At 44.4% G+C, this 13,785-nt stretch overlaps 1 protein-coding gene across 1 annotated transcript; it reads left to right on the top strand.

Moving 5' to 3' along the window:
* The first annotated feature begins 10,773 nt into the window (after window positions 1-10,773).
* On the top strand, window positions 10,774-12,745 carry LOC147607160 (uncharacterized). The gene has a single exon (XM_086791397.1). It carries the CDS (start codon window positions 10,830-10,832, stop codon window positions 12,423-12,425), a length of 1,596 nt encoding a protein of 531 aa, XP_086647523.1. The 5' UTR covers window positions 10,774-10,829; the 3' UTR covers window positions 12,426-12,745.
* Window positions 12,746-13,785: the final 1,040 nt, after the last annotated feature.

Here is a 13,785-nt window from a genome sequence, read left to right as displayed (position 1 = left end):
GAACTGCAGGAAGACAGATTGACTGTGCAGACACTGTGGGTGCTGCAAAGAGGTCTACAGTTGCCATTGGGTGTATGTATGCACATTAAGGTCACTGGGGTTGTGACATTTGAGTGGACTGCAGTACCGCTGTGCAGAAAATACAGCAGTTTGTGCAGAAAAACCAGAGTGCATTTTCTGGTAAAATTGTGTGTTTGGCAAGATGTCTAATGATGGCATAACACAGATTGTGGCTGAGAAGCTGGATAAGAATAACTTCCATGCTTGGAGGTTCAGGTTGACTAATTTCCTGATGGGAAAAGACTATTGGGACTACATAGAAGGTGAACATGAAGAGGCACCGGAGATACCGGACATAAATCCTACTGCTGCAGATGTGAAAGAGTTTAAAGACTGGAACTAAGGAGCCAGGAAAGTTATGTATTGGCTATCCATTAGTATACAGGACACCATGATTGGGCACATTCAAGATGCCAAGTCCCCCAAGGAGGCGTGGGACACCTTGGTAAAGCTTTATGAAACAAATACCAAGGCACGTAAGATACAGTTGAAGAATGAACTTCATACTGTGGAGAAAAAGAGCATGTCTGTGAATGACTATGCGTTGAAGATAAAGGGTATTGTGGAATCCCTTGCATCTATTGGTGTGTCAGTAGATGATGATGACAAGGTGGAAGTCTGTCTACGTGGTCTCGGGCTACAATATAAGGCGTTTAAGACGTCTATTCAGACTCGGGAAAACATTCCCAACTTTACAGATTTGGTGTCTATGCTAATTATCGAAGAGAAGAGCTTGGGTGAAGACCAACAGTCTTCACAAAGCAAAAACAGTTCAGAGCAACAGGCCTTCTACACGAGTTCAAGAAGAGGACGAGGTAGAGGAGGCCGTGGACGCGGTCAAGGAGGTGGCCGAACAGGTAATCAGAGAATTATGGTCAGCAGCAACAGCAGCAACAACAACAGTCCCAGAATCAACAACAACAACAACAACACGCAGGTGGAAGAGGCAAATTCAGAGGCAGGGGGAGTCAAAGAGGCCGTGGAAATTGGCAAAGGCAATATAATGATGCACGTGAATGCTATTATTGTGGTAAGCCTGGACATGTGCAGTCAGAATGTTATAAGAAGCAGGCTGACATGCAAAATGGGAAAGTGCAGCAAAACAACTATGCATCCTCAAGCAGAAATAATGAGGATAATGAAAGGTTGTTTGTTATGCAGCATGTCGTGAATGCCATGTCTGAAAATGTTGATGCAGCACAAAAAGATAATGTATGGTATGTGGATTCAAGCGCTTTGAACCACATGACGAGTCATGGGGAGTGGTTCAAGGAGATGAAAAACCCGGAAAGACCAGGTTTTGTGGAAACAGGGGATGACACTGCTCATCCAATTGCCCACATTGGAGATGTGCCATTGTCTATGCAGGATGGCAAAGTGAAGTACCTTGCAGATGTACTTCATGTACCAAACATAACAAAGAATCTGGTTTCAGTTGGCCAGATGATTGAGCAGGGTTTGCAGGTTCGGTTTAACCCTGATGGATGTTATGTTGAAGATTTTAAAGACAAGTGCAGGTTGGTTGCAAAAGGCAACAGAGTGGGCAGAATGTTTACGTTGGATGTAGACATGCCTGAGATGAGTGCTGCGATGTTTGCAAATGGTTCAGGAATTGTTGCAGACACAGACATATGGCATAAAAGAATTGGACATGTGAATGTGCAGAGATTGAAGTCTATGCAGACAAAAGGAATTGTGACAGGGCTGCCAAAATTTAAAGTGGAAGGTATGCATTAAATCTGTGAAGCATGCCAATTTGGGAAGCAAACAAAGCATGTGTTTCCACGTAACAGATATGTGAGCAGAAATGCACTAGATGTTGTGCATTCAGATGTATGGGGTCCTACGAAGACCATATCTGTGGGAGGCTGCAGGTATTATGTGACTTTCATTGATGACCACACAAGGAAAGTGTGGGTATATTTCATGAAGGAGAAGAGTGAGGTGTTCACTCACTTTCAAAATTTCAGAGTTTTGGTTGAAAAGCAAACAGGGAAATATGTAAAGTGCCTAAGGTCAGATGGAGGGGGAGAGTACTTCTCCAATGAGTTCTCTGAATACTTGAAGAAGAATGGTATTCGGAGACAGTATACATGTAGATACACTCCGCAACAAAATGGAGTTGCTGAGCGGAAAAACAGGCACATTGCTGAGATTGCGCGAGCATTGATGGAAGAGAAGAATATGCCGCATTGCTATTGGGCTGAGGCTGTTTCTACAGCAGTATACATCATGAACAGGACTCCAACTGCATCCATACATGATGTAACTCCAGAGGAGAGGTTTACTGGCAGAAAACCAGATTTGTCTCGTCTGAAAGTCTTTGGATGCATTGCATATGTGCATGTGCTAGATGAGCTAAGAACTAAGCTGGATCCAAAAGCTGAAAAATGTGTGTTTATTGGATATTCCCTTGAGCAAAAGGGATACAGGTGTTATAACCCTGCTACACGTGAGTTGAGGGTAAGCAGGGATGTTGTCTTTGATGAGATGAGCAGCTGGTATGCTGCTGAAAAAGAAGCTGTTGGGGCTGATGTGAGTGGAAGTGTGGTTGCACAGAATGCAGGTCAGCAATCACAGTCTTTGAGTGGACCAGGTGAGTCCTCATCTAATGGGTTTGATAGACCATGGAGTGGCAGGCTGCGTCATAATACCAACCCTGCAAATGTGATTAGTACATCACGTAAAGGAAAAGAGAAAGTGGTTGAGCCCCTTGGTATGCCTGACATTTCTGCAGGGCATTCTCATGTTGATGGAGAGTCTAGTGGCTCAGATATGAGCCTTGATGAGGAGCTTGGGATCCCAGCTATGAGAACACCTGGTGTAAAGAAGGCTATGGAAGCCATGAATGAAAAGCTGCGAAGATCAGGGAGAGTGAAGAACCCTGTGTAGAGATTTACATATGATGGTTATGTGGCACATCACTATGCATATATGGCAAAGGTTGTGCAGGTTGTTGAGCCCACATGCATTGATGAGGCTATTGGAAATGTGTGTTAGGAGAAAGGTATGGATGAGGAGATGGATGCACTATATGGAAATGAAACTTGGGATTTAGTGCAATTGCCTGAAGGCAAGAAAGCCATTGGATGCAAGTGGGTGTACAAAGTTAAACATAACAGTGATGGAAGCATAAACAGGTACAAGGCTAGATTGGTAGCCAAAGGATATGCGCAGACATATGGGATTGATTATGAGGAAACTTTCAGCCCAGTTGCCAAGATGGCAACGGTGAGAGTTGTGATAGCAATGGCTGCGTCAAAGCATTGGTCTTTACATCAGATGGATGTAAAGAATGCATTCTTGCATGGGGATTTGCAAGAAGAGGTGTATATGTTGCAGCCACCTGGTTATGAGGATGAGGGTCACCCCGAGCATGTTTGCAGGTTGAAGAAAGCCTTGTATGGCTTAAAGCAAGCACCAAGAGCATGGTCTGACAAGATTTCTGAATATCTTGTCACTATTGGCTTTCATGTAGCCAATGCAGATTTCTCATTGTATGTGAGACATGGTGATAGAGGGGTTGTGCTTGTTGTCATCTATGTAGATGACTTGATCATTACGGGGGACCATGATGCAGAGATCTTTGATGTAAAGATCTTGCTTAGACAGAAGTTTGAGATGAAGGATCTGGGGGAGCTCAGATATTTCTTGGGCATTGAGGTGATTAGGTCACCACATGGTATTGGATTACTGCACAGACAGTATGGCTTGGACATGTTGTCCAAGTATGGTATGATAGGCTGTAAGCCTATTTCTGTGCCATTGGATCAGAATGGCAAGTTGAGTGCAGATTCAGGAGAGATCTTGGAGGATCCTACTATGTACAGGGGCATAGTAGGAAGTTTGATCTACATGACGATCACCAGACCAGTTTTGAGCTATGCTGTTGGGTTGGTGAGTCAGTTTATGCAGGTTCCACGAAAACCGCATTTGGATGCAGTGAGACGCATACTGAGGTATGTGAAGTCTACTTTGCATTGTGGACTATTCTATGAGACTGGGACAGAGATATGTGTACATGGGTACACAGATGCTGATTGGGCTGGTAGTATCTCAGATAGACGATCTACCAGTGGATTCATGTTTTCTTTAGAGAGTGCTGCTGTGACTTGGAGCAACAAGAAGCAGCCTACGGTTGCTCTATCGAGTACAAAGGCCGAGTACAGAGGAGCTGCTATGGCAGCATGTGAGGTAGCTTGGTTGAGAAAGCTACTTGCAGATTTGGGTCTATCAGTGGATAGACAGGTTGTCATTTTCTGTGACAACATTAGCAGTATACAGTTGGCCAGGAACCCAGTCTTTCATGCTCGTTCGAAGCACATAGAGGTCCACTACCACTTCGTCAGAGAGAGGGTCTTGGCAAGAGACCTTGACCTTTTTTATGTCAGCACAGAGGATCAGGTAGGTGACATCTTCACCAAAGCATTGGGTACAGAGAAGCTCCGCAGATTCAGGGCTTCGCTTGGTGTACATGAGATGGAGTTGAGCTCGAGGGGGAGTGTTGAGATATCGAGCTCGTCTAGTGAGGCGGTGGCCACTGATGACCCGCCTGGGGGATAGGCCCCACACTTACACCACTGGCATGGTTGGTGAGATCTTGGGTGATATGCGGCCAGTGGGATGATAGGCTGTGTGACAGCCATTCTAGAGACTGGCATAGTTATAGCGCCAGCTCATTTAGTCGGGTTCACACTATAGAGAACCCGTGTATGTATTGGTTGAGTACCTTCCATATTATTGTGTACTCTTATCTTGTATATGGTGTGTTGAGTGTTGAGTAGAGAAGAAGAAGATTTTCAGCCTCTCACCTTGTGTGTTCTCTATTAGGGTTTTGTGAGTGTGTGTGTGTGTGCTTGCAAGAGCTCAAGCTCTCTTCCCCCCTGCATCTTTTCAAGGACAACCTCACCGATCTTTTCACAAAGGCGCTTCCTCGTGAGAAGCTCGAAGCTTTCTGCAAAGCTTTGGGCTTGCTCCCCTTTGTGGACTGATCTACTTCGGGCATGGCACTTCCCTATACATGAGTGCCAGCTCTCGTTCACACCATCACTCCCAGGGGGGATTTGTTGCCATATATATAGGCAGTGATGTGTGTGAACACACTTAGGACCACCGGGCTAACTTATCTTTTGTACATTGACACAATCTAATACATTGTGTGTTGTGTGTGCATTCTTGCTTCTTCTTCTCCAAGCTTTGTGTGCTTTCCTGCAACCCAATTCCAACACGTACCGATGTCACCAGAAGTCTGTAAATTCGTGGGTCTTACTGAGGAAGAAGCTTGTTTCATCTAGATTTCTCTAGCACTCATGTTAGTTTATATACTGGATTGGATTTTTGGCTTTTGGCTTTGCATGTATGTATACGATTACATCTCGTCTTGCTTTTTACTCTTTATAAATACACGACTCCTTTCCTCATGGTATTGGTTATCTATTTCATGATTTCATCCATGGATAATTTCGTTTGCTGTAAAATTTTGCCATCCTTACCATCTTGTAATTTCTTCGGATGCTTATTGTAATTCCTTTATGTTTAAATTAAGATCGTAATATTTTTCAAGGAATGACCTTAGCAGTAACCTTCGTAGCCTTACTTTACCTAAGTTTTTTTTAAAATAAATATGAGCACCCTAAAAAAATTTAATTAATGTGTTAGAGTGAATAAGGGCCCCCAACGTTTTTTTAATTGATTAATTAGTTTAGGCTTGTAAACATAGGAGGAATTTTTTTTGAAGGTATATACGTGGCAGCATAATTTGAAAGATTGGATTTTTTAAAAGGTTATTTTTAGAAAAAAAGGTCGTCAGCATGGATGCCAAGTGTCTTGAGTGAAGGGATCAATTGCAAGCCTCAAATCTGCAAGATCTTGAGTATGTTGTCAGGCTTCATAGAGCTGTCCTACATGCGGAGAGAGAGAGAGAGAGAGAGAGAGGGATGCATGCTACGGGAGAGAGAGGAAGAGGTGCGACGCGCACGCACCTAGTTGTGGCAATGAGGGGTTGTAGAGGCGGAGGCACATACGAGGGGTTGGGTCGAGAACGAGCAAAAGGGAGGAGCTGGCGGGAGGTACATATGAGGGTTGGGTCGAGGAGGTGGTGGCGGCGGCGTAGCGGGTTGAGGGGGTGGGCGTACAGGGGTTGAGGGGGTGGGCATAGAGGTGGTGAAGAAAACAAGTTGTAAACCTTACAATTTAATAATGGTAAGGTTGATAATTTAATAAATAATGCATTATTTATTAAATTATGATAAAAGTCTGAATAAATTAATTAATGTGTTGAGTGAATATATATTCACCCTTATAAAAAATTAATTAATGTGAATGAAGAGTGTGTGTTGGAGGGGAGGACACTCGGTGTGTGTGGGGGAAGGATCTACAACCCCCTCCTTCGGCTGTCCCTACCCCTCAGACTCCTCCTCCAGTGAAATCTTCCCCTAAGGCACAATCTAAAGGTGCTTCCGCATCCACATCAACAACTGGACTGAATAAAGGTAAAGGGAAGCAGTCTCAAATGCCAAGTGTTCCTGCTTCCCCGAACATCAAAGACAAGGGCAAAGAGAAGCGTCCTGCTACTCAGGCATGGATAGTACCCAAGAAAACTGTCAAAGCACGTACTCTACCATCTTCTCGCAATTATGTGCCCCCCTTGAAGAATGTTGCCAGCAAAAACTGCCTTGTAATGATAACTCTTCCTTGGCTCAGGCCTGGGATAAAGTTGTTCGATCTTATAAGGAAGTAGTTACAGGGGGCACCGCTTCAACGTCGGCGGATGGCCATCACTTGTTTCCTCCAGATTCGAGTTTTGATTTGGCAGCTGCTGTTTTTGCGACGGATGCGGATGTGCCCATGGGCACGAGTTCTTAAGCTTTCTGTTGGTTTTCTCGCCCACTGTATATACCATTTAAGATGCATAGTTCTATACATTGCATTTCATATAATGTGCGCGGATTATGCAATCAGGACAAATGGAGGCTAACCTGGCACTATGTACATACTTGCAAAGCAGATATTGCATAATCAGCATAATTTTGCCGGACAAACTTCCTATTTTGTGGGATATTGGATAGCTTATGCAGGATCCGCTGGATACTCTGGAGTGCTGATGCTTGTTCGCCATGAATTATTTCCCATGTTGGTTTTCAATGATCCAGCTGGCAGATGGATGGTCATTCAATGTATTGTCAATGGGGAAGTTTTTGAGTTTGGTGGTGTGTATGCATACACAGCCTCTACTGACAGGGCTCGTTTGTGGCATGCCATCTCCTCTTATTGTTGGCATTCTAATGCATTTCTTTGTGGCGATTTTAATAATGCTCCAAATCATGTGGATAATACTACTGGACATTCTCACATGCTTCATGTGGAACGACAAGCTTGGGATCTCTTTCAGCACACATGTAATGCCTTGGATTTGTGGCCACTGTTGCAAGCCAATGATCCAGGATTCACATTTCAGCATAACGCTCGATCAATGTATCGTGCTCGTTTGGACCGATGGTATCTCTTTCAGATGCAGCAGTATGATGATTTTGTATGTGATATGTGGATTGATTACTCCTTGTGTCTCTCGGATCATGCTCCGATATGCTTGAAAATAAAATTCGGTTCATGTTCTGCCAATGATTCATTACCTAGAAAGAGACTTTTGCATGTCAATAATGCTTATCTTAAGCATGAGGTTTTTTGCAATCTGATTGTGGACATTATTTCGCCATTGATCTCTCAAATGCATGTTGATATGGACACAGCATGGTTTCGTTTTGTTATGCGGGTTCAATGTGTGATCCAGGATTATGGCAGACACTATTTATCGCATTTCAGAGAGCAAGTTCAATAGGCCAAAGCCACTTGTCAAAGTTTGATGCATCTGGCTAACACTTCATCTCTTACTGAAATCCAGATGACACAGTTGCTTTCTGCTCGTGCTTTGTTGCGTCGTAATGATGAGAGAAAATTGGCAAAGTGGCAGACTAGAGCTCGCCAAAAGGCTATAGCGGATAAAGGATGCACTTCTAAACAATTTTTTCGTCATCTACATCTTTCTAGGCAGTCTCAAACTATTAAGAGGATTAAACTCCCGACTGGTGATTGGACTACCTCTCGTGTGGGGCTTGCACGGGCCATGGAATCTCATTATGGCAAGATTTTTGAGGCCTCTTCTCTCACGCAGGAAGGTCGACAGGCTCGTCGCTTGTTTTTATCTCAAGTTGCTCCGATTTTATCGGCCCACTAGGCTCAGCTTTTGGAAGCCGCTTTCACGGAGACAGAATTGTATGCCAGTTTGTGTGATTTGGGCCGTTGGAAATCTCCCAGTTGGGATGGCCTTACTGTAGAATTTTTCTTGTTGTTTTGGCACTACCTGGACCAGCCACTATTGTTAATGATAAACAGGGCATGGGAGCAACAAGTTTTGCCTTCATCTTGGAAAGAAGGCTTGCTCAAGTTAATTCCTAAGCAAGCACTTTGTGAAGAGTTCTCGCAATGGAGGCCGATTACGCTCATGCCTGTGGTTTATAAATTGCTGGCCAAAATGCTTGTCAATAGACTTAAAGGGTTTTTGCATGATGGTTTGCATCCATCTGTGGGATGTGATAAGATGTAAATGGGATGTGATAGGATGTGGTGTAATGAAAATGAATGTGGGATACAATGCTTTGGCTGGGATTTGGGCCTAAGCTATCATGTGTGGTTTATTTCTTGTATGCTGACAGTACCTCTGCTGGTTTGTTGGATGGTTTTCTCACAGATCCTTGGCATTTGGGAAGTTCAGTAAGGCAAGGTTGTCCTCTCAATGCTTTGCTTTATGCGATTGCTACTCATCCCTTGCTTATGTATTTGGAGTCTTTGACTTCGTCTGGAAGATTGCAGGGCCTGAAATTACCCTCTGGCAAACATTTTATTGGGCAAGCTTATGCAGATGATTCTCTCTTTATGCCTCGCAATCACCAAGATGATGTGGAACAAATTATGCACACTCTTCATTTGTTTGGATTGGCAGCAGGCCTCAAAGTGAATTTTCGTAAATCCAAACTATTGGCTCTGACTGAGTATGATTGGCATAAGCTGCTTTGGCCAGGCAAACTTGTTCCTCCGAACATTATAGTTTGTCATTTGGGTTATCCGCTGGGTTGCACTGTATCGGCTACACGAAAATTGGATTGGGTAGCCGAGCGCTTGCACTCCAAGTTACATTATTGGAAGTTGTCCACTTTGGCCGCTTCATGTGCGTCTTAGAATTGTGCAATGCATTCTTGTAGCTTATGTGCAGTTTTATCTACCTTTGCTATATTGGTCTCAATCCCGCTTGAAGTCCCTTATGTCAAGTATATTGGCGCATTTCTGGCGCACTTCATCTCGCGGAAAGGGCCTCAGATTGTTATCTATGGACAAGTTATGCTCTCCTAAGCGCCTTGGAGGGCTGAATATTTTGGATTTGAGACGTCATGTTTTGGCTAGGAAAGCTATGCTTTTGCCGGTTTTGTTGGACCAGCAGCAACACTGGACTCTCATGGTGTCCCATTTGTGTCGGCATATTGTCACGCCATTCTATGGTCATTGGCAACCCACATACTGGGATCTTATATGTGGAAAACTTGAAGGACACATTCCGGGATGTCCTTTCACTTCTTCTCTCATTATTGATTGGAAGGAAGTTACTTCACATATGATATGGCATGGTTCCCGATCTTTGATGGGCAATTCCCTGCGGCTAGAGAGTTTGCATTGGAGTCGTGTATTTTCTTCCACTTTGGTTGACCGTTCACCTCGTCATGCGTATTTTCTATCTCAAAAAGGAATATGTCAGATACATCAGGTGGTGGATGACACTGGTCAGGTTCTTTCCTTCTCTGTTGCGGCGGATCGTTTTCAATTGGGATCCCATTATTCTCATCTTTGGAGAGAAATTCAGCGGATGATTGCTGATATTTCTCCTTTACCTCGCTTGAATGTGGATTCTCGTCTATCTGATTGGAATCTTGAAACCACTGCTATGAAATGTATTTCAGCTGGGACAGTTTATGCCCTCTTGCAATCGGATGCATGGATAGTCGGACATGGTAATCAGCTATGGTCTCTCTCCAAATCTTCAATGTGGTGGAAACGTACATTGTTTCGCATTCGGAAAAGTCATCTGCCTCTCAAAGAACGCCTGTTCTTGTGGGGCTGTTTGGTTGGTGCTCTTTCTGTTGGTAGCTTGTTACATGCACGTCATATTGCGCCTTCACGTTGTGTCCGATGTAAAGCTACTGAGGAGACTGTCCCACATTTACTGTGGGGTTGTGTATGCTCCAGATCGTTCATTCGCCGGGTCTCGATTGCTCTTCGGCTTCGTTTCCCTTCGAGCATTTTTCACAGACGGTTTTGGCTTTTTGGGGTGTTACAAGCATCACAGTCTCAGTTTGCTGTATTTTTCAGTTGGGTCCGATTCTGGGTCTTTTGGACCATATGGCATGTTCGGAACAACCTCATGTTCCAAGCCAATGACATTGATCCCTTCCATTACTTCAAGTTCTCGCTTGGTCACGCGCTTCATTTTGCTTATGATGCTGGGGACTAGGTAGTGAAACCTATGGTTAGTGTTCTTTTTATGGGTTTTCCTCGCTTAGAGGTTTCCCACTTGTAAATAAATCAAGGATTTACAAAAAAGTGTGTGGGGGAAGGAAGTTAAAGCGTTGCCTTCGTTTCCAGGCAAAGACCACTTCTCTTTCTGGATGAAAGTGTGTGTGTGAGAGAGAGAGAGAGCGCCGCCTCTTCATTTCGCAGGGAGGATGATGATGGTAGACCCATACCGGTTCATTGTGACGGAGTCCGCGGTGTCCTCCTCGCAGGAAGACATCCTGAAGCACATTCCCGGCTGGGAGGAGAAGCAACCCTTGTCGCCGTCGTCCCAGCCACTGCAGCTAGGCCTTTGGAGATTGTGCGGAAGCGGCGGAGAGTCGGATGGTGATGATGATGGGGGAAAAGGAGGAGAGGCCGCCATCACAACTATTTTCTGCATGCAGGAGCCCGTGGAGTGGGCGTCACCCGACACACAACTGGAGAAGGGAGGAGGGGAGGACGATAGCTACAACCCAGCCTTCGAGAGCGACCGCTCCCGATCTCTCTCTCCCCACACGCCCTTGGATGCGTTCGGCGATCTCTTCGGTTCTCGAATCATTACGCAGTCGCAAAGTGGAGCAGAGAACGCAGCCTCCAAGTGTACTGGCATGGTGATGGGCATGGATCATCTCGTAGAGCTTGGCAGGGATAATCTGCTCGTTGGCGATGAAACTGTCATGAAGAAGAAGAAGGAGGAGGAGGAGGCAAACAGATCTCTCCTGGTGCTGGACAAGGGTGATGTGCCTCCCCTAGCAGCAGGAGGGGTGGGGGTGGAGCAGAGCATCGTTCACTCCGTGTCAATCAGAGAACATGGAGTGGTGCTTAATCATAGCGCAAACAAGGGGGATGGCCAAGAACAAGACCCCAAGCCTCCAGCAGTAGAAGATACAGAGAGGTGCCTCAACCAATTTGTTGTGGCTCCATTTGTGAACATTGAAACGTCAGCTGCCATTATGAGTACTCTACAACCCAACACAGACTGCCTTGAGCAGAAGAAGCATGCCTGTAGGGCTGAAATATCAGCTGGTAATGGCTTTCCACAGAACAGCACTGAGGAAAATCCCACATTCGAGCTCCGGGTTGCTGAGAAACTGGCCTTCATATTTAACCAGACATCCAACAAGAATGTTTCCAGTGATGCTGTGCGTGAGCAGCAGGCCAAACATGACATTTCTGTTCAGATGAGGCCTGAAGAGCCGCCAGGAGAGGAAGCCTTGGTCAGACCAAGAATTAGCCCAGCAACTGTGGGTGTTGCTTCTCTGTCCAATGTTGAGAAAATCAGGAAACGTACAGCCGAAGAGGGGGAGTGTGCCTTTGCTTCATCCACACCAAAGCTGAAGGCCCTCAAACATGCCTATGGTGAGCAGGAGCATAGCAAACTAGCAAGTAAAGCAAAGCAATGGAGAGACAAAGAAGTAAAGCAGTCTCAGTCTACTAACTGGCTGGAAGGAGCACGGGTAAGGGACAGTGAATCAAAGGGTTTACTCTCTTTAGGAAAATCATGGGGCATCGAGCACAAGATCTTAGCCAACAGGATGGAAAAGACTGACATGGCAGAGATTGTTTCAGGGCATTCAGTAGATGACAAAGTCTTGAGGCTCCTCCCTGGTTCTATTATGGATGTTGTCATGCTGGTTTCAGGGACCCTGCCTCCCCCTAGGCCTGATGATCCTGATTTCCTCAGCCTAGTGATGAGTACAGGAGTTAGTCTCCCTCTGCCGTACCGTGATTGTACTGGCAGATTTATTGGCAACAAATCCACCTGAGCATATGGACGTATTTGGTCTGTTCAGTTTTCAGGACATTGAACACAAATTTGTGACAGGCATGAGTTATCATACTCATGATGTAGACTACTTTTGGTAGGAGCTCTGTTCTTCAGTGTATGAAGGTATCAGTCAGAAGCTCTTTTGGTACACTTGCTGTGTCATGTTGGTTGATACACAACCTTTTCTTCTTTCTCCCTGATGCTGGCGAGATCAAGGTTCACATAGAGAAACTTTTGGCAAACATCTTTATGGGAAATTTCTCTCTTTGGGGTAGGTTCAATCAACTGATAGCATCAACATAATGACTAGTTCATTTGTAGGACAATCTCTCTCTCTCTCTCTCTCTCTCTCTGTCTCTCTCTCTCTCTCTTTGATGTGCACGTGTGCGCACGCTATAATGTGAGGATGATGAATAGAAACGATGGGAGTAGCAGTTGAATATCTTCACAGTGCAGTCTGTATTATGTTTGCACTACAAGCCAATGCGTTGCTTTTATCTTTCTATAGTTATGCCATCAAATCTTGTATTTTCTACATTGCATGTGAGTCGTGACTGGCACTTGTACCTTTAGTGTGACTTCGGTTTGTAGTTGTGTTTTCTAGTGAGCTCTGTGATTTCTGTGGCGTTTATGGGTGGTTTCCAAGCTGGAAAGAGGCCTTCAAGAAGTGGGCACTTGTGACCTTGATTTCTGTCAATTTGTTATCTAGTGGATTCTACCTTCCGTTGCGTCTTTGGGTGAGAGCTCCAAGGTCTTATTCGGTTAATGTGTAGTAATGTTTATGGTTGCAATCAAATGAAACATCATCACCCAACCTTTTTTTTTTTGTAAAATAAACCGTGTGAATTTGGAAGAGCATATCCTACATTAGGTGTGCATAGTAGTATTTTTACTTGCTATTGCTAATATACGCTTCCATTTCAACTTCCTTATTTACTTTTGGTGACTCTAAAGGGACATATGCCTCTATACGTTAGTTTTTTTTTTTTGACATTGTACATAATTACCACGTCTCTTTCATGCATATCTTTGACCTTAAGCTAGTTGTTGTCAAGTACTGCATACAAATATTTTGACTATCATTTCATAAAAAACATGGACTCTATGTTTAGTTAGTCTTTCAATGGTGTTTTGTCTTCCATAAGCGGATTTTCCTTGAGGTTGTCTCAGTTGTGATTTGGATATTGTTATTAGATGTTTCATTGGCATCACTGCTTTGAGCTCAAGTGCAAGGTTGAAGGGTGTGTAATTGACATAGGTAGTGTGTAATAAGCTCATAATGTTGGGTATCGCTTGAAGCCTTGTGACTACATTTTTTTCAAAAATGTGTAGGATTCCATTTCTTATACCCAATAGGT

The sequence above is a fragment of the Cibotium barometz genome, chromosome 56, assembly GCF_041138505.1.
Source record: "Cibotium barometz isolate CiBa-2024 chromosome 56, ASM4113850v1, whole genome shotgun sequence".
Lineage (NCBI taxonomy): Eukaryota > Viridiplantae > Streptophyta > Polypodiopsida > Cyatheales > Cibotiaceae > Cibotium > Cibotium barometz.
This window is presented reverse-complemented; position numbering and strand designations above follow the sequence as displayed.